This window comes from Erpetoichthys calabaricus, chromosome 14 (assembly GCF_900747795.2).
Source record: "Erpetoichthys calabaricus chromosome 14, fErpCal1.3, whole genome shotgun sequence".
NCBI classification, from domain to species: Eukaryota; Metazoa; Chordata; class Cladistia; order Polypteriformes; family Polypteridae; genus Erpetoichthys; species Erpetoichthys calabaricus.
This window is the reverse complement of record NC_041407.2, coordinates 100,221,483-100,249,316: the sequence shown is the minus strand read 5'-3', so window position 1 is coordinate 100,249,316 and position 27,834 is coordinate 100,221,483. Positions and strand designations below refer to the sequence as shown.

Genomic DNA, 27,834 nt, shown 5'->3' with positions numbered 1-27,834 from the left:
CTTTTCAGTTCATGGTGTGAGAAGGTCTTTCATCAGTTTGGTGTGAGAGAGAGAGAGAGCGAAGTAGTAAAGCAAGCAAATTTATAGGTTTTCTGTCCAACCCCTACAGCCAATAGGGCGTCAATGTACTTAAGGCTTCTGATACAAGCCAATTACCAACAGCCGTACTTCAGACCAATAGGGGAACAGAACATCTTCACACCTGCCACCCCCCAAAACCATATGTTAAGGTAAAGCTTGGCAGTTAGTTTTCCTGACTTAGTTTTTCCTAAGTTACAAATAAAGACAAACAAAATATTTATCAACGTGTAAGCAAAATATCACATCACAACAGCCTCTGATCTTTTTTCTCATTCTACAAATTTATATGCACATGTGAGTTTTGTGAGGTCCCATGCATAAGCCCCGCACCCCCCCCCCCCCCCCCCAATATTGCAATAACATGTGGCAAGAGGGCTGAGACCCCCCATCCCTGTAAATCTTGAAACACCTCTGGCCAATCCCAGACCACTGAACTACAGTATCTCACAAAAGTGAGCACACCCCTCACATTGTTGTTAATATTTTATTAGATCTTTTCATGGGACAACACTGCAGATATGACACTTTGACACAACGTAAAGTAGTCCGTGTACAGCTTGAATAACAGTGTACATTTGCTGTCCCCCCAAAATAACTCAACACACAACCATTAATGTCTGGCAACAAAAGTGAGTACACCTCAAAGTGAAAAATTATGCCCAATTAGCCATTTTCCCTCCCCGGTGTCATGTGACTCATTAGTGTTACAAGGTCTCAGGTGTGTTAAATTTGGTGTTCTCGCTCTCACACTCTCTCTTTCTGGTCACTGGAAGTTCAACATGGCACCTCATGGCAAAGAACTCTCTGAGGATCTGAAAACAAGAATTGTTGCGCTACATAAAGATGGCCTCGGCTATAAGAAGATTGCCAACACCCTGAAACTGAGCTGCAGCACGGTGGCCAGGACCATACAGCAGTGTAACAGGACAGGTTCCACTCGGAACAGGCCTCGCCATGGTCGACCAAAGAAGTTTAGTGCACGTGCTCGTCGTCATATCCAGAGATTGTCTTTTGAAAATAGACGTATGAGTGCTGCCAGCATTGCTGCAGAGGTTGAAGGGGTGGGGGGGTCAGCCTGTCAGTGCTCAGACCATACGCCCGCCGCACACGGCATCAAATTGGTCGTCCCAGAAGGAAGCCTCTTCTAAAGATGATGCACAAGAAAGCCCGCAAACTGTTTGCTAAAGACAAGCAGGCTAAGGACATGGATTACTGGAACCTGTGGTCTGATGAGACCAAGATAAACTTATTTGGTTCAGATGGTGTCAAGCGTTTGTGGCGGCAACCAGGGGAGGAGTACAAGGACAAGTGTGTCTTGACTACAGTCAAGCATGGTGGTGAGAGAAGTGTCATGGTTTGGGGCTGCATGAGTGCTGCCGGCACTGGGGAGCTACAGTTCATTGAGGGAACCATGAATGCCAACATGTACTGTGACATACTGGAGAAGAGCGTGATCCCCTCTCTTCTGAAACTGGACCACAGGGCAGTATTCCAACATGATAACGACCCCAAACACACCTCCAAGATGACCACTGCCTTGCTAAAGAAACTGAGGGTAAAGGTGCTGGACTGGCCAAGCATGTCTCCAGACCTAAACCCTACTGACCATCTAGATAGATAGATAGATAGATAGATAGATAGATAGATACTTTATTAATCCCAAGGGGAAATTCACATACTTCAGCAGCAGCATACTGATACAAAAAAAAAAAACAATATTAATTAAAGAGTAATTAAAACACAGTGCAAGTTAAAAAGTGCAAGGTGGAGAGTTCCAGGCAGGTATAACACTCAATAACTTTGTATAAGATTACCGTTTACCCCCCCCCCCCCCCCCCGGGTGGAATTGAAGAGTCACATAGTGTGTCGGAGGAACGATCTCCTCAGTGTGTCAGTGGAGCAGGACGGTGACAGCAGTCTGTCACTGAAGCTGCTCCTCTGTCTGGAGATGATCCTGTTCAGTGGATGCAGTGGATTCTCCATGATTGACAGGAGCCTGCTCAGCGCCTGTCGCTCTGCCACAGATGTCAAACTGTCCAGCTCCGTGCCTACAATAGAGCCTGCCTTCCTCACCAGTTTGTCCAGGCGTGAGGCGTCCCTCTTCTTTATGCTGCCTCCCCAGCACACCACCGCGTAGAAGAGGGCGCTCGCCACAACCATCTGATAGAACATCTGCAGCATCTTATTGCAGATGTTGAAGGATGCTAGCCTTGTAAGGAAGTATAGTTGGCTCTGTCCTCTCTGGCACAGAGAATCAGTATTGGCAGTCCAGTCCAATTTATCATCCAGCTGAACTCCCAGGTATTTATAGGTCTGCACCCTCTGCACACGGTCACCTCTGATGATCACGGGGTCCATGAGGGGCCTGGGCCTCCTAAAATCCACCACCAGTTCCTTGGTTTTGCTGGTGTTCAGTTGTAGGTGGTTTGAGTCGCACCATTTAACAAAGTCCTTGATTAGGTTTCTATATTCCTCCTCCTGCCCACTCCTGATGCAGCCCACCATAGCAGTGTCGTCAGTGGCAGGACTCTTGAGTTGTATTGGAAGTCTGATGTATATAGGCTGAACAGGACCGGGGAAAGTACAGTCCCCTGTGGCGCTCCTGTTCTGCTGACCACAATGTCAGACCTGCAGTTCCCGAGACGCACATACTGAGGTCTGTCTGTAAGACAGTCCACAATCCATGCTACCAGGTATGAATCTACTGCCATCTCTGTCAGCTTGTCCCTAAGGAGCAGAGGTTGGATGGTGTTGAAGGCGCTAGAGAAGTCCAGAAACATAATTCTTACTGCACCACTGCCTCTGTCCAAGTGGGACATCCTCGAATGGAAGGTGGAGGAGCGCAAGGTCTCTAACATCCACCAGCTCTGGGATGTCGTCATGGAGGAATGGAAGAGGATTCCAGTGGCAACTTGTGAAGCTCTAGTGAACTCCATGTCCAAGAGAGTTAATGGTGGCCACACAAAATATTGACACTTTGGGCACAATCTGGACATTTTTCACTTAGGGGTGTGCTCACTTTTGTTGCCAGCGGTTTTAATGGCTGTGTGTTGAGTTATTTTGAGGGGACAGCAAATTTACACTCTTATAAAACTGTACACGGACTACTTTACATTGTGTCAAAGTGTCATATCTTCAGTGTTGCCCCATGAAAAGATCTAATAAAATACTGTATTTGCAAAAATGTGAGGGGTGTACTCACTTTGTGAGATACTGTTATTCTGGAACTTGTCTGCCCCAGCAATGATTTAGAGGTGTCGCATTAAAAGGGGGGGGGGGATACGTTGGAGATCAATTGTTGTGTGTTTTATATTTGTAATAAATTCTGACCACTTTCCAGAGGTCTGTTCTATTTGAAGGAAAAGGGGCTTCATTAGCAGGGAGGTGCAGGAGCGAACTGCTTGGAGAAGGCTGATCAGGCACGTCAACCCCACACAGGAGTGGGAAAAGAGGAAGAGGAAGAAGAAGAAGGGGTCTGTGCCAAAAAGCCGAGTTAATCCCATTGGGATTCAGTGTCAGAGAACTTCCAAATGGGAGAAGAGTTTATATGAAGAATCTTTACACCAAGCTGACCTCCTGCAATCCCCCATGGGGTCCACTCCCCTAAAGCAACACAGACGGAGGAGTTTGGCTGTGCGGAGAGACTGTGAAAGTCACATCCACTTCTGTGTCCAAGTGCTGGACAAGCAAATGAACCCACGAGAACAGGGGACATCACTGGGTGACCCTGGACAGACAGACGGACGGAGCTGAGACGAGATGCCACACTGGCGAGACGGGCATCTGCAGCTCGAGTGGTCTGGTCACGCGCGTGCGTCTGTTATTGGGATGGCGGAAAGGACAGTGACCGGCGAGCGGAATACACGCCTGTGATCTCGCGCAACGTCGGATGAAGTGACGGCCCGCCATGTCCCTGGGCTCCCTGAGGTGCCTACGCTAATGGAAATGTGACACGCGCCAGGGTGCGGAGTGACAGCCAGCATCGCTGCTTGTCGCGAATGGACAGACTTGCGTAACTTGTCACACTCGTAGCGACTACGGAGACGGAGTCACATGCGAGGTGGCCGCTGTGGACGTGTTGTTTCGGTCACAGCATAATTAATGCCGTCAGCGCTTCAAGGAACAGGGACACCAGAAGAAGGTGCTGGGGAAGCCTCGGAAAGCTTAGTGGGCAGAAACAGAAGTCAGCAGACGCCGCGGGGACAAAGCACATGGACAATCAGAACAGCGTGGATACGTTGGAGAGGACAATCTGAACAAGACGGACAGTATAGGAAAGAGAAGATAAGAGCCACAGTATATGGCAGTGGGACATAGTGGACAAATGTGTCCAAAAGCAGGGCAAGATGAAAAGAATAATGATGACCATGGGAAGTGGAAATGGACACCATGGACAAGAAGAGGTAAACGTTAAGAGGAATCAGGTGGTCAGATAAGGAAATAAATGATGGTGGTGAATGCAGCAGAGATATAAATACAGCGATGGTGGACAGAAGAGAGATATGGACAGAGTGATGGTGGACACAATGGAGATACTGCTTAGGTGATAGTGGACACAATAGAGATGTAAATGAGGTGACAGTGGATACAATAGAGTTATAACAGAGAAGAAGATGGCTAAAATGGAGATATGGATGAGGTGATGTTGGACATGATAAAGATATGGACAGAGTGATGGTGAACAGAGTAGAGATACAGCTTAGGTGATGGTGGACATAATGGAGATGTAGATTAGGTGACGGTGGATACAATAGAGAAATAACAGAGAAGAAGGTGGCTAAAACAGAGATATGAATGAAGTGATGTTGGACATGATAGAGATATGGATGGAGTGATGGTGGACAGAGTAGAGATACAGCTTAGGTGATGGTGGACACAATGGAGATATGGATGGAGTGTGGTGGATACAATAGAGATAAAACAGAGAAGAAGGTGGCCAAAATGGAGATGTAGATGAAGTGATGGTGGACACAGTAGAGGTATAAACAAAGTGATGGTGGACAGAAGAGAGACATGAATGAGGTGATAGTGAACACAATAGAATTATAACAGAAAAGAAGGTGGCCAAAATGGAGATATAGAAGAGGTGATGGTGGACATGATAGAAATATGGAAGTAGTGATGGTAGACTGGACACAATAAAGATATAATCAAAGTTATGATGCACAGAAGAGATATGGACAGAGTGATAATGGACACAATGGAGATACAGCTTAGGTGATGGCGGCCACAATTGAATTATAATAGAAGAGAAGGCGGCCAAAATGGAGATGTGGATGAGGTGACAGTGGACATGATAGAGATATGGATGAAGTGATGGTGGACAGAAGAGAGATATGGATGGAGTGATAGTGGACACAATGGAGATATAACAGAGAAGAAGGTGGTCAAAATGGAGATTTAGATAAAGTGATGGTGGACACCGTAGAGGTATAAACAAAGTGATGGTGGACAGAAGAAAGATATGGACGGAGTGATGGTTGACACAGTAAAGGTACAGCTTAGGTGATGGTGGACGCAACTGAATTATAACAAAGAAGAAGGCAGCCAAAATGGAGATGTAGATGAGGTGAGAGTGGACACAATAGTAATATGGATGATGGGGTGGTGGACACAATAGAGTTTGGTGGATGGCCAGGACACCTCAACAATGGACTGACTGGGGGATAGAACTTGTCCAGGACATAATCTCCCCTGGAATGCTAGAGGGGAGCAACTTGGGCTGACTTGGGTTTGCGTTGCCTTTGCTCATTTAGTCAGCTCTGTAATCCAAAGCGACTTGCAAATCGGATCTCAGGTGCTGACCCCGACTTTGGGGTGTTGGTGGTCCAGCATCCAGGGCGAGTGCTGAAGTGATGGCCTCTCTGTGGGGGCCTGCTGATTGATTTATTTATTTTTTCTTACTTTATTCCCACCACATCAGAATGGCCAGTTTGTTTTGCCTCGACTAATGGCTGACTGCTTCTGCTCTCCCGCTCGGTCTCTTGTTTCCCTCAGCTTATTTTCCACACCGCAGACCTTTGGCTTTCTCCATCGAGCCTCCACGCTGCATTTTGCCAGCCATTGGATTGCCGGCTCACTGGTCAGCGAGCTGCAAATCACCAAATTACGGAAGGTGTCCCTGGAATAATGAAGACCATGGGGTCAGAGTGTGGTCGGGCCTCTGGGAGAAATTCAGATGAACACGGTGGACAAAGAAGGAGTTAATCGGAGATAGAGATGGACATGCTGGACATGGAGATCACTGACTGAGATGGAGACAGTGGGCAGTGCAGTGAAATGATGGACACAGTGGACAATAAAGACTTTAATCAGGGAGGACATGGATGCAGTAAATAATGAAGGGCAGTGGTGGGCACAGAGGACAAAGAAGACACTTATCAGGGTAGAGATGGACAAGGTGAGCAATGAAGTGCAATGATTCACAAGGTGGACAAAGAGGACACTAATCAGGGCAGAGATGGTGATGGTGGACAATGACATGAAGGTACTCATCAGGGAGGAGATGGTGGACAATGAAGGATGTTAATGATGGACACAGTGAATTAAGAGGACCCTTATCGGGGCAGAGACAAAATTGGCAGACAATGACATGAAGTGATGGACACAATGGACAATAAAGGCCTTAATCAGGGAGGAGATGAATGCAGTGAATAATGAAGGGCAGTGGTGGACACAGTGAACGAAGAAGACACTTATCAGGGTAGAGATGGACAAGGTGGGCGATGAAGTGCAATGATTGACACGGTGCACAAAGAAGACACTTACCAGGTGTGATGGATGATATTTAGAGGCGGGCGTCCTGGCCAGGAGCGAGGGTGGTTCCTTAACTGGACAGGATACCAGCCCTATCCCACTTCAAGAAACGGGGCAATGAAAACTCTTCCTTGCCCAGAATATGTCGATGTCAGGAGGAAGACATGGGCATCCCAGCTGGGTTAGATCCAAGAACAATACCAAGTCGGCAGTCCCATACAAGGGTTCAAAAATGAATGAATGATTTTCATCCATCCATCCATTCACATTTCCTCGAACTCACTCATTTATTAAGCTAATCAAATTCTTGTAAGTTCTTTATAATAAGAATATGAATTGAATTCAAGTGTTTAAAGAAAAAGGTGAGTTAGAAAATTAAAGGATGAATTAGGAAGGATGCCATCTTACCAGCACCATAGGCCCCCGGGCAAAGTAGTGTCCTGGGCCCCTGTTTAAATAGCAGAACAGAAACATACTTAGGCCTTATTTATATAGTGCCTTGAGCATGGAAAAGACGCTATATAAATGAAATGTATTTTATAGGCATTAGACACATCGTGGGGCCCTATGCTCCTGGAGCCCCCAGCCAGTGCCCATTGTGCCCATACGTTAAGACGGCCCTGGGATGGTAGTAAGTGGTAAATTAACACAGAGCAATAAAGACGTCTGCTTTGCTGCTGAGTCTCTGAAAGTCTCAGTCTTCTTTTTATATAGTGCCTTTCCTAGTTTTTAACAGTCAGGTGTACACCCCAAGTCCCAGCTCCTTTCGCTCTTTCTATCCACACTCATGTTGGCTGCCAGATGATCAAGTCGTAGTGCCAGAAGGGTTCTGGTTTATATAGCACCCTACACAGCAGACAGCATTTTAGGGTGCTTGACTTGGCACTGATGGTGAATAGCTATTGAGTGTGAACCCACAGACGTCCGACCTCAAGTCCACCTTCATCACCGTTGGTCAGCCTTGTGTTTAGCCCACTCTGCCGAGGTCTCCCTCTTCTGTGTCATGCATGCTTTATTTCATGTAGTGCCTTTGACAACCACATCATCAAGGGGCTCATAGATTCAAAGAGCAGAAGGTGGAGATGCCAGTCCTGCAGTACACAAACAAATGGAGAGCCTGCAGACTCTACTTGGTGCCAATTAAGGCAGTGCCAGGGTGCCCCTTTTCTGGACAGATACTAAAAAGGCACGTGGGCAGCGTGTGTAGTGGAGACATGGGTAAGGTCACACCTGTCCAGTCCAACGAGTTCTTTTGCTGGTCTTTGAAATCCACAGCTTGACAGTTAGGTTGACTGGGAGTGAGTGCCATCTTGCCCATGTTCTACCCGCTTCATGCAGAGCCAGTCTCTTTTTTTACATAATTTGGGTATCCATTTCATTGAAGCTCGTCTCACCGATGTGCATCACCTCCCAAAATGAAGCAGGTAAACCCCGGAGGCCGAGTGTAGCGCGTAAAGCCTTACGGGGTCGGGAGCGCCACCGCAGCTCTTCTCTCATCGGATTTTGACGTTAACGTCCCGGCTTTGTTTTTTTTTTTTTTTTTGCGGAGGCATGCAGTGGTTAATTTCTCAGCTGTGCCATCTGATTGGGTTAAGCATCGGCCAGTAGCTAGGAAGGGGGGGGGGGGTGCGCTGTCTCTCACAGACCCCCCTTCTTGAGTGTACTCTGCTTGAGGGCGCACAGATCAGTAGAGCATTAAGCTTTTAATTGAGGTGCATATGTATCATTCCTCAGAGTCGAGGCAGCCGGAATTCACAGGGAGCGCGGCAGCCGTCGGCGGCACCCAGGCACGGGGCTCTCTCTCGGGTTTTGGATTCGAATGACTTTTAACGCTGGAATACGGACCTGTCAACAGCGAAATTAACATTTAAAGAAAGCAGACTGGCACTCGGGATTGAGGAGCGACTTGGAATTGAGCGAGCAGATCGGAGCGGAGCGGAGCCCGGGCGCAATGCTGCTAGGTGAGTGAAGAGTCGGGGGGCTGAGTGAACGCTGCTTCCGTCTTGCATGGTCGCATTGGCGGGCTTGTAAAGAAGTGTCTCTCGTTTGGTAGGAGGCAAGAGTCTACTTTGAGAGACCTCGGCTCAACCCGCCTCAATTAATGAACGTTAAAACGAACGGCTGTGCCGCGGTATTCCAGAGCTGGTGGGCTCGCTAAGTATGTGGAAGTGAGGGACGGGCATTACTGGTGAGCTTCATCGCGATCTCACCTGAAGAACTCAGATGTACGCGCGTACTTGTAATATGGGGGCTTGAGGTCACGGGAAGCCCGTCCGGAGCTGGCTCCTGCCTTCTGTCCGGTGCTGCGGGGATGGGCTCGGAGCCCCGCGACCAGGAATGGGCTTAGGCTGGTGTGAGAGATGTGATCTTGCGTTATGATACAACGATACGATGAACTTTATATAGGGGGGGTATGTGTGTGCGCTCATAGCCCGTTACTGTATACCTATACACGTACTATGTACATATATTGACACGCGCGTGTACGGAACGTACGCGTATGTCTGTGTGTATACGTATATATTAAACAGTGCTCAATAAATACACAATAATGTAGCGTAAGCCTCACAGCTATCGGTAATGGGCTTCAGCTCCTGTCATTTTCTCAGTAAAATTTTAATGTTCTCCCCATCCATCTGAGTTTTTCCAGGTAAAACTTCAGTTTTATCTCACATCCCAAATACCTAGGTGCTATGCTAATTTTTAACCCCAAATTGACGTGGTATGAGTGACAATGAATGTGTACCCAACAATCATTGGACTGGTGCCCGCTGCTGCGGGGTCAACCTGCCCTGTACCCTGTGTTTCTTGGCATGGATGTGATTTGACCCCCCCGACCTGCACTGCTGGATAAAGTGATTGAGAAAACTGGAGTAGAGTGCGTGTGTCATATAAATGTCATATAAAAAATGTGTGTGTGTCATATAAATATCATGTAAAAATGTGTGTGTGTCATATAAATGTCATGTTAAATTCATATAAATGCAAGTTGAACCGACATTGCCAGGGCATCCCAACACAACAAAATTCGCAGTGGGCAAAAAGTGGGTTTACAGTTATGAGTATAAGAAACCCTGTTTATTCTTGTATTATTATTTATTAATTGTTGCACTATTTATTTGTATTATTTGTCTTCTTATCTGTCTTATTATTATTAAAGTGTGCTTGAGCGTAGCAATCATAACCTGTTTTCCATACAAATAACTGTAAATAAACTGTAATATATACATATGTATATGTATGAGACTATGCGCTGTATATATACTGTAGGTCTTAGGGTAATGGAGACTGTCCTGACAGCATTAATATATATATATATATATATCCATCCATCCATTTTCTAACCCGCTGAATCCGAACACAGGGCAGGAAACAACCCACCGCAGGACACACACAAACACACCAAGCGCCAATTTAGAATCGCCAATCCACCTAACCTGCATGTCTTTGGACTGTGGGAGGAAACCCACGCAGACAACATGCAAACTCCACGCAGGGAGGACCCGGGAAGCGAACCCGGGTCTCCTAACTGCGAGGCAGCAGCGCCACCTATATATATATATATATATATATATATATATATATATATATATATAATAGAGAGAGAGAGAGAGAGGGATAGATAGATAGATAGATAGATAGATGTGTGTGTGGGTGTATAGATATGTGTCTGCGTTTATATACAATATGTATATAGTTTCATCCATTTATTTCCCTCTTTCTCTCTCTCTCTCTCTCTATATATATAGATATTGATATATATATATATATATATATATATATATATATATATATATATATATATATATATATATATATATATATATTTATAGAGAGAGAGAGAGAGAGAGAGATATTAAAAGATAGCTAAAGTGAAGAATAGATGGCGTGTACTACAATATCTAAATGGTATAAATTTTACATATTTAACAATACAAATGTAAAACATTTTAAATAACACACAGGTATAATATTTATGGTGTCCATCCGTTTTCAAACCTGCTTAATCCAGTTGAAGGTCTTAGGGTGCTGGTGTCTTTCCTGGCAGCATTAATCACAGGGCAGGACTCAGTTGTGTTCCCACTCAGCGTCACCACTGAGCCCACCTCCTCAGGACATGGGAGGGGAAACCCAACCCAGACACAGGAAGGACATTCAAACTCAACACCAGCAGTGCCAAGGCATGGGATTCAAATCCATTCTCTTGGTGCTAAGAAGCTGCAGGGCAGATCACTGAACCATCCAGCATGCACCATGTGTGTATGTGTGTGTCAGGGCAGTGCACCATGTAATATACTGCAATGTAAAAGATATGCTCTGTAGTAATCTGTATACATCATTTCATCCATTTTCGGAATCGGCTTAACCGAGTTCAGGGTCACAGAGAGCTGAAGCCTGTCCTGGCAGCGTTTCGTGGAGGAAGGAACCCTGGATGGGATGCTGGCCCATCACCTCCATCTGTGTAATGAACACATGAAATCATATCCACTATGCCATATATAGGCTCCATCTGTGTATGACCTTGAAACTGACTACAATGACTTATTTCATTAGATAGCTATAGGACACCGTATACAGTGATATTCAATGATTAGACATGATGATGCTTATGAAAATGCTGACAGATCGACAGATATTTGAAAGGTACTATTTAATAATGACTCCGAGAACGTCGCCTATCACTGAGATAAAAGTCACGGTGGTCCTTCAGAGCGATCCCATAAGGTAACTGCTGTATTTTTGCTGCCCAAAAGAACTATTCACACGAAAGACCCTTTTCTTTATTAAGGTTCCATGTAAAGCCTTGAGTAGATGATAGCAGATTTGTGGCCCCGCAGCGGACTCCTGATTTCAAACGCTGCATAGACTCACGCAGGCCGAGTTCGGGGTCTCTTGATCTGTTAGTATCTTGTCGGGTCGACCACTTTCTGATTTGTCTACATGTTAGGAACCTTTTCAAAGCCCAAAGACCCTGTTTCATGTGCAGAGGCGCCCTTCCCAGAATGAAATGTTTTTTGTGAGACAATCAGGTCGACTGGGAAGCACACAACCCAGTAAAGCGCCATTTCAGGTCCACTATGCATGCACTTGTGGCGCCCAGTGGGCGCTGCCTTGACTCCGAATTGGGTTAAGCGGGTTTAAACGGTACCGGTTTCTATAGCACTGTGCCCAAGGAGCGTGACAGGACGTGCAGTAGAGTGGGCAACAACCCCCACTCTCAATCGAGGCTGATGCTTAGAGGAGACAAATCGACGAATAATGCCAGTTTGCCGAATAAATGCCAAGTACGGACGCAGCCGGCTCGTTATGGAGGGTTAGCTTCATTTCCGTCAGTTTACATTCCCTCAAACGTGTCGTCCACTTTGTTCTCCGCGTTGCCCTAAAGTCACGTTCGCCCTTTATATCCACAGCGAAGCCATCTTTTCTTTCGGGTGAATATTTCGGTTTTATTAAGAACTCATCTCAAAGGTGGAGAAAACGTCTTGTCACAAACGTGACACATGCGCCACATCCTCTCCAGATTTCTGTGACTAAACGTGTGGGGGTGTACGCGTATGGTAAAGACGAGTAGGTGAACAGCAGCTCTTCAACGTTTTGTTCTGTTTTTAATTTTATTCGTGTGTGCAGCTGGGAATGTTGCGCTGTGAAAGGCGCTATACACGGCAGGGTCACACAGAACTGTCGCCTTTAATATATAGGTTTGGGGGCAAAGTGTAAATACAAAAATAAAAACAAACAAACGGTGATCCCATATTGCCCCTGTGTGTGCGTGTTTGTGGCCCCCTGCTGTTGGTTCTGACCCCCCGTAACCTGAGTTTGATTAAGGAGGATTTGCGGATGTTTTGTCTCATCTCATCATCTCAAAGTTGAGGATCGCGGCGACAAGCAGGATAAGCCCGCACTTTTAATTTTTTTTTTTACTTAACAGAAAGAAACAAACTTCTGTCCTTATTGCGTCCTTTTATTCGGCCCTCGTGGTGTCGCCTTTAGGCAGGCGCGCTCCCGCTTCAGCCACTGTGTTTCGAGTGGAGGTGCGCGCCTCGTCGATGTATTCATGTCCTCCTAATCCCATTGGCTCAGATAATAACGCGCTCAGTCCGTGTTCTACGTTATCTGACACCGGCACTATAGGAGAGATAAACGGGTGGGTCTCAAAGTCGCTAGGCAATTACATACAAGGGGTACCGGGGGTCCCGTACAACGTGAAAGATATAAAGAAAGGGAAGGGGGGGGGGGGATCTGATGAGCAGCTCGTCGCGCTTCAGTGCCTCGGCGTACTGATTGGGAAGGGGGAGTCGGAGGTGAAAGGATCCACCTGGAAAGAAGCTGCGCGTTTATGAAAGCTCAATGCCGCCTCTTCTTGTGCTTTATGTTGTGAAAGGCTGGGTTGCGCCTTTTAAGGGTGCTCTAAAAAATTAATTGTCTTTTGAGAATTAAGAGGGTTCGGAAACTACCTGGCTATTACGATAGTTGTAGCGTCTCAAAGAAGAAAAACGCTATATAAAAATCTTGGTTTAAAAAAATGAAAATGCCGTTTGCTATAATGAACAATGAAAGGTCCCGTTTTGCACCTTGTTAAATGTTACGTCGTTTTCTAATAATGTCAATAGGGGCCGTGCTTTTTGAGATCAAATTAAAACTTTCTGTTTTAAAGTAATAGTCGATTTCATAGCTAAAGGGGCTATATAAATGAATTAAATAAATAAATAAAGAGCGATTCATCCATGTCGTCGTTTATTTCAGCGATTCTTAATTCTTGAAGACTTAAAAGAGCATGGTCGATTTTCCGCTCGCCTTAGGAGTCTGCCGGCTCCGTCGCGAAAAGAAAGAAGAGTACGGGAGTGATGTCAAACGCGGCGCCATCGCGGAGAGTGGGAGTGCCCGGGGAGTTAGTGAAGCTTGGCAAGGTCACCGAGGACTTGTGGTGGTGGAGGGACATCAAACGGCAACGGCGGCGGCGGAATGCTGTACTCGGTGTTCGCTGGCTGCTCGGGGCACCTTAACTGAACGTACGGCGTCCCCCTTCCGCTTGTGTTACTTTCATCCTTCGTCTCTTGCCTCGCCGATTTCCACGCTGATATTCATATCTGCGCGCGTGAGCGTGTGTGCGCGCTCGTGCGTGCGCACTAGCTTTGAAAGCAGAAGACGCAATTAGAACATTCTCGACCAAAAAATGTTACATTTCCTTTCATAATGCACTGTGCCGAGGCAATTTTGGAGGGGGGACGGGGGGCAGGGTTCTCCTCATGCCCGAATAACCTTATCGCAACACACACCATTCTAGCGCCAACTCTTCAATCTTCAGTATTTTAAAGCACTTTGAGCTACTGTCATGTGTTAAGATGTGCTATATAAATACATTTTGTCGTTTTTCTACATCTTCTCATCCGTCAGATAATTTTCCTTTCATATAGCACCTTGGCCTGCTGGCACCCAGTTCAAAGGAAGGCGTTTACCTTCGCCGGCAGGTCGCCTTGCCCTTTTAAAAATATAGAGACGCGTTTGCTGGCTGATCCTGTTGTACCTCAGGCTTCACCAGACTGCACTCTGATCCTGCCGATTCTCCTGCCTTGCTGATTTCCATGCCGATGTTCACAATGCGCGTGTCCGTGTGCTACTTTAAGCGTCCGCGCAGCCTTTGAATGTAGAAGACACACTTTGGAGATGCTAGGTGGAGAAAAAAAACAATGATATGCTTTGGAAGGATTATTTGGGGGTCTCTCATCACACTATAATAACTTTAGCACAACACGCGCACACCCTACCGCCGGAGATTCACCAATTCTGCAATTACATCCCCTTAATCTACAGAGAGCTGGTTTACATGAAGATCAAATCCTGAGACGTTCACATGTGTTAAAAAGAAAACAGCATGTCTTGAGGGTGAACTTACTTTTTCACAAGACTGTACATAAACAGATTTTTGTTTTATGTATTTATTTAGGAAATGATGCCAGTCAAACATGCACCAAATATCACCCCAACCAACTCCACGGCAAACAGCGTAAGCCGAGATACTCATAGATTCGTGAGATTCAGTTTGCTTTCAGGCAGGATTAGCATTTTTCCGCATCACAATAATGAACAAGACATCTAAAACAATTTTTTTCAACGCCACATTTCCGCAGAGTCCCCCGAAGCCCCATTACCACGCATTACATAACGGGTCAGCTGCATGACGTCAGGAGGCCCAGCGGTCTGTGCAGACGGGCAGCCTTCACGGACCCTCAATGGCTTCTGTCTCATCGGTGTTGAACTCGTCTCGGGGAACTGCGCATCTAATCCACCACCGCCTGATCCCTTCAAAAATTTAGGATTGGACACTTTTTAGTATTCTGCTCCTGTGAGAGACCACCATCCTGCACTCTAGCCCTACAAAGTAACATTTGGATTGATCTTAGTGTCTTCTGTGTAGAGTGAGACCCCATGAGCGTTTCCTGAGCTGACCTGTCAGCCCCGCTTCCCGATTTCGGAATGGAGTAAGCGGTTTTGGAAGTGGATGGGTGAACGGCTTTCAGATGATGCCGAATGTGGACCCTGCTTCATTCTGAGCCTGCCTACCATTCGCAAAAATAAAGCTTGCCAAAGTGCCATAGGGGATCCACTTTTGGTTTCCGACAGGAAAATCCAGAAACAGCTTCCAGAAAGACCCTTTCTGTATTGGGATTTGAAACAGCTTCCATAAACATCAATGCCTAGATGGTAACAGATTTGTGAAACCCCAGTGGGTTCCTGATTATAAAAACACCGTTACTTCATGCGATCACACAGGTTTATAAGTTCAGCTTTTCTAGATCTGTTGTACCTTGCTAGGTCTCCCATAAGATATTAAAGATTTCCACAAAAAATAAAAGAACAAGGGACCAGTTTTCCATGCAATAGACCCCGCGCCCCCCCCCCCCCCCCCCCCCCCCCAAATAAAATTGATCTTTGTGACACAATGGGTCTATTTACCCAGTAAAATGCCAGTCAAGAGCCAACATTTGTAAGAAGACTGATCTGGTCAGACCTTCAATCCACCACTTTCACCTGACTAGTGTGATCGAGTCAGATCCTGGCCTGCTGCAGCTTTTATTGCGTGTCAGGCTGATCCTGCCTGTTTGATCAAATCTGAGCACCATGAGGCTTTATTAAGGCTGCAGCTGCATCCCTTCATATCAAAAAAAAAAAACCCTCAGGCTTTACCGGATTGCACTCCGAGTCTGCTGATTTCAAAAATCTGCCAGTTACATGTGCTTCAGTCTGATTGGTCCTCAGAACTCTACAGCTTTACCAGATTGCAGGCTGATGTTGTTATGTTACACTGGAGAGCGTGACCCTGTTAGGCATCAGGGTCCTGCAGTCTTTACTGGCACTCGGAAGGGTTGTGTGATGTATCATTGAGTCTTTGCTTAACAAAGAACTCTTTCATTCTGGGAAGAAATCTTTGCATGTGAAGATCTTTGGCCTTTGAAAAGGTGTTTAATACGTGCACCAGACAGAAATCTTTAATATGGTGTAGTCGGCAGGATACTGACAGAGCAAGAAAACCTGAACTCCGCCTGTGTTATTGCATGCATTAAGAGTCCTATAAAATTGGGAAGCCAGTGGTATATTATCAATTTGTTACCATTTATTATTATCACATATTTAAAATTCTATTAATGTTTTTTGGAAAAAAATGAAATCTTTAATACTGTATAGTGTAGTAGGCAGGATAGTGAAAGATCAAGAAAATCTGAACTCTGCCTATGTTATTGTATGCATTAAGAGTCCTTTAAAATTGGGAAGCCAGTGGTATATTATACATTTGTTACCATTTATTATCATCACATATTTAAACTTCTATTAATGATTTTTTTAAAAAAACTGAAATCTTAAGTACTTTATAGTGTAGTCGGCAGGATAGTGACAGTTCAATTGTATGTATTAAGAATCCTTTAAAATTGGGAAGCCAGTGGTATACAGTATTATAAATATATTACCATTTATTATTATCACATATTTAAAATTCTATTAATGATTTTTGGAAAAAACTGAAATCTTTAGTACTGTATAGCATAGTCGGCAGGATAGTGACAGTTCAAGAAAATCAGAACTCTGCCTGTGTTATTGTATGTATTAAGAGTCCTTTAAAATCAGGAAGCAAGTGGTATACAGTATTATAAATATATTACCATTTATTATTATCACATATTTAAAATTCTATTAATGACTTTTGGTAAAAAAATGAAATCTTTAGTACTGTATAGTGTAGTAGGCAGGATTGTAAAAGATCAAGAAAATTTGAACTCTTCCTGTGTTATTGTATGCATTAAGAGTCCTTTAAAATTGGGAAGCCAGTAGTATATTATACATTTGTTACCATTTATTATTATCACATATTTAAATTTCTATTAATGATTTAAAAAAAATGAAATCTTAAGTACTGTATAGCGTAGTCGGCAGGATAGTGACAGTTCAAGAATATCTAAACTCTGCCTGTGTTATTGTATGTATTAAGAGTCCTTTAAAATCAGGAAACAAGTGGCATACAGTATTATAAATATATTACCATTTATTGTTATCACATATTTAAAATTATATTCATTATTTTTGGAAAAAACTGAAATCTTTAGTACTGTATAGTGTAGCAGGCAGGATAGTGACAGATCAAAAAAATCTGAACTCTGCCTGTGTTACTTTATGCATTAAGACTCCTTTAAAATCAGGAAGCAAGTGGTATATTATAAATCTATTACCATTCATTATTATCACATATTTAAAATTTTATTAATGATTTTTGATATTTATAAAGTCATGTATTCTTGTTCTTGTCCTTATATTATTCTTCTTAAGGGCTCATTCATTGCAGCTGAGCAACTAAGCATTTCACTTCGCATTGTACTGTGGGTATAATTTGTATGTGATGTGGAACCTGTTTTGGATCATAACTAAATAAAGATCCTTTCTGGAACCTTCTGTTGGATGATTCTTTTAGAAACAAATAAAAAATGGTTCCCCTGTGGCATTACTCTAAAGAACCAGTCTGGCCCCTTTCCTTTTAAGAGAGTCGTCCACATTCAGCATCCTCTGAAGGCCATCCATTCCCTTCTGTCCGAGGTGGGCGTGCAGACGTATCCCAACCAGCGGTGCTCTGTCAGGATATCCTCCTTGCTGGGCTGCACTGCTAGTGGTTACTGCGCATGCGCACATCACAACTACTACTATTTTTGAGTGTTTAGTGTCCTGCCTATAAAGGGGAGGTGCTCGAGTATCGTGTTGTCTTTGCAGAACCGCAGTGTCTCAATGTCAGTGCAGGTTAAGGGTTCTGGGTCTTTAGGGTTAGGTGTGAACGATATCCACATTCTCCATGGTATAAACTTAATCGCTAACGTAACGCGTTTGGGTCGGCATGTATGTGGCTAACAGTTTTAACTATTAGATCTGATTATATTTTTTTTCAAACTGCATACATCGTCCTCCATATTTGCTGTTTGATGTTTGCTTTTCTATCCACGTGTACAAAACTTCCCTAAAACTGCACTGACATCAAGTCACTACGACTCTGCCAAAATGCAAAGTGCTTAAACATATGAGGTGCCACCACATATCTGTACCATTGCATCACATTTTCTTATTTATCTGATGTCTTCTTCCAAGTCGACTTACAATATTTGAGATACAACTGACAACACGTCCCATTGGAGCACAGGCAGGTGAAGTGACTTTCTTACGGTTGCATGGTGTGAGAAGTGGGATTTTAACTTACAAACTCAGGGCTTGAAATCTAATGTCTTCATAATGTATGTCATACAATCGATGTTTAAGGATCACATGTAGGTAGGCAATGTGTTGTCGACTGAGGGAACACACTGGTGGCAGAGGAAAAGGTGGAGCACCAACCGGGTCTCAGTATTTATAATGTCCAAAAATAAACAAGCACATCTAATAATGGCCAAACATGAAGCAGTGGGAAACACAAATTAACAAGAGGATTCAAGGCTTCTTCGCGTGGTCAGTTTTCATGTAGAAGCTCTGATCTTCAGTTTGCTCTCCCCACAAGGAGACCCCCCCCCCCCCCCCAAATTCTGCCATCCTAGCTGTCTAGTTTGCCTAAATGGCAGATCGGGTTCTGAGCACAATGTACAGCAGTGCAGGATCTTAAGCTCCCCACTTGTGCTCATATTTCTATGGCGTGAACTCCATGTAATTCTGTTGGAAAATTGCGCTTGTATAAGTACGCTAAATGTGACTCATAATGTTTAATTTGAGCATTTTATTTAAATGTGGAATCAAAATGTTCTGTAACTGAAACAGCAGGCAGGTACCAATGACCTCATTAGCTTATTAATATTCATGAGGTAGAGTGTCAAACTAACTGCGTCCATTTAGGGGACATTGTGTTAGGGGTCTTGATTAGCCCTCAGCATCTCTTAGGTTGTATAGGCCTTTCCAAAGGCAGCCATCGGGATGCAAAGGCCTGGCTTTTGCTGGAGTATTCTGAACTATTTCAGGAAGAGCAATCTGTAGACGGATCAACACGTAAGGAAATCCTGCCAGGGATGCTTTGTGAGCGGATCGGCTTCAAGCCCCCTAGTAAGATTGTGAAGTTGAGATAGCCGGCCTTGGCCAGTGGTGAGATGTTCCTCTGTGCTGAGTGAATGTTGAGGAGGTGCGTATTGCAGGATGAATGTGCGGATCAAGGCTAACAGTTTAGGCATTTCCAGTATCAATATAGAAAAGGAACTCTGAGGTTAAAGTGCCGTTTGTGGACACTTTTACACCACAAAACACCTTACTTGTCCATTTTAATGCCTGATGTCTGTTTGCTGAACCTCCGACATCGCTGGGGTAGAACTTGTATGACGTCATAGGACACACACCTACATTCACACCGCTAGTCTTAAATAACCTTGTAAATTTAAAGGAACCCTTAAACATGCAACTATGGGATATATATATGAGTGGACTCATAAACTAGATAGATATGAAAGGCACTATATAATAAATAGTTGTGAAAGGCACTATATGATAGATTAATAGATGTGAAGGGTACAATAGATAGATAGATATGAAAGGCACTATATAATATATAGATAGATATGAAAGGCACTATATAATAGATAGATAGATAGATATGTAAGGCACTATATAATACATAGATATATAGTGCCTTTCATATCTATCTATCTGCGGTGAGTTGGCACCGTGCCCAGGATTGGTTCCCTGCCTTGTGCCCTGTGTTGGCTGGGATTGGCTCCAGCAGATCCCCGTGACCCTGTGTTCGGATTCAGCGGGTTGGATAATGGATGGATGGATATCTATCTATCTATTATATAGTGCCTTTCATAATAGATAGATAGATAAACATGAAAGGCACTATATAACACAGATAGACATGAAAGGCACTATATGGTAGATAGATTACTTTTTACGGAAGGTCATTAAATAAACTCCTACATAAATGTATAGATAAATAGTTCTGTGCATAAAAATAGATACATTTTCTCACATTTGTGCAGAGTCAGTCCTTAATTTTCCAGCTGTGTTCTTATTGAAGTCATTTTTAAAGTGAATCCACGGTGCCAATTCCTTTCGTAACTGTAACTGTCCCCTCGTACCGTTTGCTTGAAATGGAAAGGCGCAGCTCCTTCTGTCATTCCTCTTTGTTCATAAAAATGGTTCTTTAAAGGCATTTTACTGGGCTGCGTGGCTCTTTGAGTGGGAGGGGGTCCCCCATAGAGTTTTCGTATGGTCGGGGGGGGGGGTCCTACTTGAAGTTTTCACCAGGTTTACAAATGGGTGGGTCCTCCTTGGAGTGATTTTTTGGGGGGTGGGGGGGGCTTTTGTAGTTTTCACATTGTCCACAACTAGGGTGGGGTCCCCCTTGGTGTTTTTATGTGGTCGACAATTAGGAGTTCCTGTTTGGAGTTTCCGAGGGATCAATGAGTGGGGTGGCCCCCCGTGCAGTTTTCGTGATTTTGATGAGCTTTGTCAAAACGGGAGGAACAAATGCTCGGCTTGCGAACATCGGGGGCTGCAAACCTAGACGTGTATTAGACAGTTGAGGGGGAGGATTCTCATTGGTCAGGGGCTAGACGCCTGAAATTAGGAGCTATAGCCTCGGAAGCCCCCCTAACGACGACACTGTTCTGTGCTACTCTTCCAGAGTGAACAACAATCCTAAGGTACTTTAAACTTTTTCATATTTACACAATGCTGGTGCAAATTCAGTAGTAACCCCCCCAAACCCCCCCAAAGACTCGTCGCAATTTTTTCAGATCTCCACCATCATGTGTTGCCCATGAGGGACAATGTCTTCATAAAGAGTTCAGGTGGTGGTCCTCGGAATCAGTCAGAATAAAAAAGTCGTTATCTTGAAGGACACTGAGCATTAAAAGAGAGGATCGCTGACTGGGGCGTCTTAGCTCCTCGCTAAACGAAACGAGCCTGACGGACCGAATGATCTCCTCTCGTTTGTCAGACGTCTTGTCAGAATCATTTTGTCCATTTTGTCCACAAGAGGGCACTGCTGAGCCGTGACTTTTCAAAAGGCGCCTTTTTTTTTTTTCTTCAGATGAAAGCAATTGAAATGAAGCGAACGGCACACATTTTTATTTCGATTTTGGAGTCATGGAAGAGATTTATCTTTAACTGACAGCTCCGAAATGTAAAAGATTTTCCACACTCGCTCGCTGTGACAGGGCTTTATTACAGTCGTCAGATCGCTCCCGTGGCTTTTGCACTATTTATTACGGAGTCAGTGAGCAATTATGTGTGCGGGGTTTAGCAGAGGGGGACTCTCGGAGAGGAGACGAGCGCCGCACACCTCCAGAGCCGCGGAGACTGAAGGGAAAATTAGCTTCAGAGAAGACATCTTCTGGAGTGAAAGGCTCAGCACCCGCACCTTCTCCCCATATTTGTGCCTGCACCCCAGCTTGGTGTCCAGTACAGGGTGCCCATTACTGCCGAGATAGACTCTAGAATTGGCAGCTTCATAAAATGGATTGCTGGACTTCACGGGAATCCACGATCCGTTTTCATATACTGTATATAGCGCCTTTCCTGCTGAGCCTGCAGATCAAAGAACAAGTTAGAGGGAAAGACTTGAAAATGATTTGTTTTAGGGGGTCTGCGTTAGGAATGAGCCTGTGCTTTTAGTTAGAATGCCCCCCACCCATTATGCCATTTTAAATGAACGGATCTGCTGAGTAAAAACGCTTCTATCTTTTTAATTTTTTAATCATTCTTTTAAGTGGTCGTCACTGTGGTGCAGAGACCGGCGTTGATATCTGAGAGCTGAAGGGTCCTGGGGGCAACAGCAGGCTGGCCGATGTCTAATCATGTCCATAACGGCTTGCTTGAGCCAGTGTCAATGAGCCTGGCAGCCCCTCCACAGCTGGTGGTCTCCCTGTGGCCAGTGCTGCCCTCCATGAGCTTTGGAAGTATAAAGGTGGACCTGCTGCACTGAGAGCTCTTAGTGCTTTTGGGGGGTCCGGCTACTGTGTCTCGTGGACAGACAGAAAAGTGAGGTATCGGTGTATGTGTGGGGGATGAGTCTGCAAGGCAACTGTGTCTGCGTGTCCTCAGGGTGGGCGCCGGCGGGTGAAGGGGCTCACTCGTGTGGGGGCACATGGGCAGTCACTGCTGGGTGGCGTTGGGAGTTTCTTATAGCGCCTTTATTTGCTGAGGACACTCGAGCTCCCCAAGTGGTCGTCATGATGACCAGGGCTGACTTTGTCAACTAGTGATTTTATATAGCGCCTTTCAGAGAGAGTAGCAGCTCTTCTTTTAATATCAGGTGATTGTATAAAGCGCCTCATATAGTGAGGAACATCTCGTGAATGAACACCAGCTTGTGATTTCATGTAGCACCTTTAACAATGAGTGACAGCTCCTGTCTTATAATCAACGATTTCTTGTCATTTTATTACGGTATTGAGCCTGTCAGAGTGAAGAACATCTCGTGGTTTACATAAGGTGCGTTATAATGAAGACCAGCTTGTGGTTTTATATAGCGCCTCTTAGAGTGTGTGATTTTATATGCAGTGCCTTTTATATCAAATACCATCTTGTGATTTTATAGCACACCTTTTATAGCGAATAGCATCTTGTGATTTTTATGCAGTGCCTCAAATAGCGAATGCCATCTTGTGATTTTATGCAGCTCTTTTAATAGTGAATAAACATGTTGTTATTTTATAGTGGTTTTATAATGAACTATTATCTGGTGACCTTGTACAGTATTGTGCCTGTCAGAGTGAAGAACAGGTCATGGTTTAAATAAGGTGTGTTGTAATGAAAACCAGCTTGTGATTTTATATGAAGTGCCTTTTACATTGTAGATGCCACAGGGGCGTGACGGGCATCCCGGCCAGAAGAGGGGATGGTTCCTTTTCCGGCCAGAATGCCCATCTGCCTGTTAGGAGTCTCCCACCTGGGTAGGGAACCATCCCCTCTTCTGGCCCACCCAGCCCCTGTGGCATCTATATAATCTAATGCCATCTTGTGATTTTATATGGCATCTTTAATAGTGAATAATATGTTGTTGTTTTGTAATGTTGAGTGTGCTGTAATGAACTTCATATTGGTGATTCTTTGTAGTGCCTCAAATAGTGAATGGCAGTTTGTGACTTTTATCTAGAAACTTCAGATATGCATCTCTAACTTTGGCTCCTGCCTTGTGTCCAATGCTGCCAGCTTACCCGCTGGCCACTGTGACCTGACCTTGAACTCGATTAAGTGGGTTTGAGGGCGCCTTGCACTGCTATGTCATGTCATGTCATGCCATGTTATGCTATGTTATGCTACATTATGCCATGACATGCTATGTTATGTCATGTTATGTAATGTCATGCCATGCCATGCCATGCCATTCCATGTTATGTTATGCTATGCTATGTTATGCAATGCCATGCCATGCTATGTTACGTTGTTATGTTATACCATGCCATGCTATGTTATGTAATGTCATGTCATGCCATGTTTAATGTTATAATACATTATGCCATGCCATGCTATGTCATGTCATGTCATGTCATGCCATTCCATATTATGCTATGTCATGCCATGTTATGCCATACCATGCTATGTTATGCTATGTTATGTCATGACATGCTGTTATGTTATGCTGTTATGCTATGCCATGCTATGTTATGCTATGCCATGCTATGTTATGTCGTGCCATGCTATGCTATGCTATGTTATGCTATGCTATGTTATGCTATGCCATGCTATGTTATGCCATTCTATGTTATGCCTTGCAATGCTATGTTATGTCATGTCATGCCATGTTAAGTTATGTTATGTGAATTCCACCAGTTATTTTATATAGTGCCTTGCATCACATAAATACCATCTTGTGATTTATAGTGTAACTTTCCATATGAGCTGAATCTTGTGATCTTTGTATGGCACCTTTCTATATGAATTTTCCATTCTGATTTTATGTAACACTTTCTAAAGTGAATAGCACTTTTCAGTATCATTTATGCCACACACCTCATCATGAATACCTCCCTGCCATTTTTTGTATAAAGCGCCTTTCAGCCTTGAAATTTCATTTTGCACCTTTTGTAGTGATTAGCATGTTTGATATTGACAGTAGTCCTGTGATTGATGTCATTTATGTAATTCATGTACTTGGACTCGTTCATCTTTCGGCAAGTCCTTTCTGTTCCTCCTTTTTCACTGATGCAGGATTTGTGTTGACGGAGGTTTCCACACCACAGTTTCTCCCCTTTCATGTGAGGTATTTTGAGCTTTGGCTTCAAAAGTTGAAAACTATATAACCACAGGCCAAAGATATAATCTAAATGCCTCACAAGGGAGGGGATTACTGTAAACCCCTGGTTTGCAAAGAGGTGGGTTACAAAAAGCTTCTTTATCAAAGGAGGATTTATTTACAAAAACAGGAAAATATAACAAGAGTTGCTTAAACAGGCGATCCAAAAAGAAACAAGTCCCAGTTAAAAAATCCTAAATCGAAATCCTTAAACAGAGGCGTAACGAGACGGTGAAACTAGTAAATCCAAAGAAATGAAGCAGTACTCACAGAGAAGACCCAGCGCTCCACCAAAGCAACTTCAAGGAACTGCAAGACACTTGGCTCTCCCAGCTTGCCTTTGAAGACTGGGGGCGGGCCCTTCCGGTGAGGTGTTGGTGGCCCCACCCCTTGGGGGGGGTCTACCCAGGAGAACAAGATCACACATATAGAAACTCAACAATTAAAAAATAAAATATAATTGACATAGAATAGATAATTATACAGAATAATATTAACAGAATAATCACAGAATCAAAAATACACTGAAAAGGAATCGAAGCCTAAACCGAGGAGGAGCCCTGGTTTAAACTTAGTGATGATCTGTGAGGGCTGAAGCCTGTTTTTGAGTTTGGGTAAAGGGCTAATTTTGATTTCTATGACTCCGAGAAGCCCAAGTGTCCATTTTGGGGACTCAGCCTCATTAAGACCCTGACAGCCGGCAGGAATCACAAAAGCAAGAAGTCAAAATGAAAAAGGGAGAGGACAACTGTCAAAACCCCTGGCCCATTGGCAAAAGTAAAGTTTAATTTCACTCCAAATCATTTGGAGGGGTGACCTCATACCTTTGACCATGTAGTGTACGTCAATAACAAGTAATCCACAAAATGTTAAAATAAACACACGCAGAATTTACAAAATAGTATTTAAAAGACACAAAAAGGGATACGTGAAAAAGAAACGACACTCGAGCCGAGGAGGAAATCTCAGCCATCCCATACCAGGCTGGAGGTCCTCGCCGTGCAGCTCTTTCATCGACGCTCGTGTAGGCCAGGCGGCCCTCCTTAACTCTCCGACTTTACTCAAGGACAAAGGCGTATGAGGGGCTCGAGATAATCCTCTGCTGGCCATTAAGGGGCTCCGTCATCTGTGCTTCTTGTACGACTCTTACTTCATTTCACGACTTTCATTTCCAATTAACCAGGACTGGCACTTCAGCTTTAATCCTTTAAGAAGCAGTGGGCTTTTAATTGAGCGTGTTGATTACTTAATTAACGATTTTCATTTGTTCCAAATCGTATTAAAGAAGAGAGTTAGGGTGACCAAGAAGACTGCAGCATGGGGTACGCTATTGGTGCAAAGTGCCCATGCCTTTGGTAAAGCACACAGAATGGCGGATTTATGCCATCTGACGGGTCACACAGATTTCCAGATGAGATGCCATGGATTTCCAAGTCCATTCCAGGTCCATTTCTGATTACTCATTCATTTACTATTTAAAAAGTCGCCAGGGGCACAGACTTGTGCTAGGAATTCAGCTTTGTTTCTGCTGTGATTCCTTGTTTTTGTGCCACGGCCATGGCTGATGCCCCAGTTCAAGTGTATTTAGTCTTTTTGTTACAATTTAAAGGTGATTTTCATATGATGTTATTCATTTTTTTTTTGATTTTGTTGTGTAATTGTATTTAGGCTGAAATCAAACAAATAACCGGGAGCAGATCAGATTTACCCTCGCGTTCTTAAGGAGGCTGGCAAGTGCAGATAGAAACCCTTGGCACATATTTATAGGAAGTCACTGCACACTGGAGAGATTCTGAAGGACTGAAAAATGGCAAACATCATCCTGTTATATAAAGAGGGTGAGCGGGCAGATCAGAGCAACTACAGGCCAGTAAGCTTAACGGGCATCACAGGAAAATGAATGGAAGGAATTATTAAGGAGAAGATTGAGCAACGCCTGGCAAGGACAGGAGTTATTAGGGACAGTCAGCGTGGGCTCAGAAGAGGGAGGTCGTGTTTCAGTAACAGGCTGGAATTCTATGAGGAGGCAACAAAAGGAGTGGAGCTCATGATATTATAGATGTGGCAATTCAGAAAGCGTTTGATAAGGTGCCACCTGAGAGGGTGGGCATCAAACTACAAGAAGTGGCAGTTCAGGGTGTGGGTGCAGAATTGGCTCAGACACAGGAAGCAGAGAGTGAAGGTGTGAGGAACCTCATCAGAATTGGGTGATGTTAAGAGTGGTGACCAGCAGGGGGCAGTGTTGGGGCTGCTGCTATTTCTCTCTATTATAATAAAAAAAATCTTGGGACGAGACGTGACTTTTTGAAGAGACATTTTGGAAGCAAGTCATGCGGGACGGAGACTTTTAACAAGAGATTCTTTCAAGTCTCTGTGACGATATGGGTTCTCCGCGCTGCTTGCTGCTCTCTGCAACCTTCGTCTTTTTTTTCCTTCCTTTTTTCTTTCTTCTTTCTCCCCCTTTTTAACCGCCTCGTGCTTCTATTTATGAAGAGGACATGGCAGCTGTAGCAGTCAGCAACCCCGGGAACAATTACGGATGTGGACGGTTTCTCACCTGTGCACTGAGGTGAGAAACGTCCACATCACGAATCCCCCTGGAACTGCTTCAGCCACTCAACCACCACGACCCCTCAGCGCGGCGATTATTTATTTTAAAAATGGCCCTTGACGTGAGTTGTGGACCCGCTATACCACAGTCGCGCCCTGCTTACAACTATTTTCAAACAAGTCCACGGTCATCAGGTGCATTCCAGCACTTAACCTGGACAGACACCAATCCATTAAAGAGCTTACTTATGAACACACACACACTTACGAAGATCCAGTTTAGAATCACCCATTTATCTAAATATGGCAACGAGAAACGATGAAGTCAAACGAATTGACGCGAAAATTGTTGATCGTTACACTTCAAATTGAATAAATGCGTATCAATAGACTATGCTGAAACAGTTGGTGGTGATGGTGTGGAAAACATCAACTTACAATATCTACAACCGTTAACACCATCAGGTCTCCCACCGGCCGAATTACTGTTGAAAGAAGGATGTATCATAATGTAATTACGTAATTGATGTCTGAGTGATGGGCTATGCAATAGGACAAGATTAGTCAGTCAGTCAGTCAGTCAGTCAGTCAGTCAGTGCCCAACCCGCTATATCCTAACACAGGGTCATAGATAGATAGATAGATAGATACTTTATTAATCCCAAGGGGAAATTCACAAGAGAAAAAAAATAAAAGTAGAA

The 27,834-nt window shown here is 44.2% G+C and overlaps 1 protein-coding gene across 4 annotated transcripts in view; it reads left to right on the top strand.

Moving 5' to 3' along the window:
• Positions 1-27,834, top strand: part of znf385c (zinc finger protein 385C) — a 312,314-nt gene that overhangs the window by 174,777 nt on the left and 109,703 nt on the right. The window contains exon 1 of one of the 4 annotated variants that reach the window (XM_051918845.1): positions 8,407-8,798. The exons of 2 other annotated variants lie outside the window; for them this stretch is intronic. In XM_051918845.1, coding sequence (XP_051774805.1) covers positions 8,789-8,798 — 10 coding nt within the window. In that variant the 5' untranslated portion in view covers positions 8,407-8,788. Of the gene's footprint in view, positions 1-8,406; positions 8,799-23,169; positions 23,241-27,834 lie in introns of those variants that run through there. One more of the 4 variants, XM_051918844.1, reaches the window with a different exon arrangement.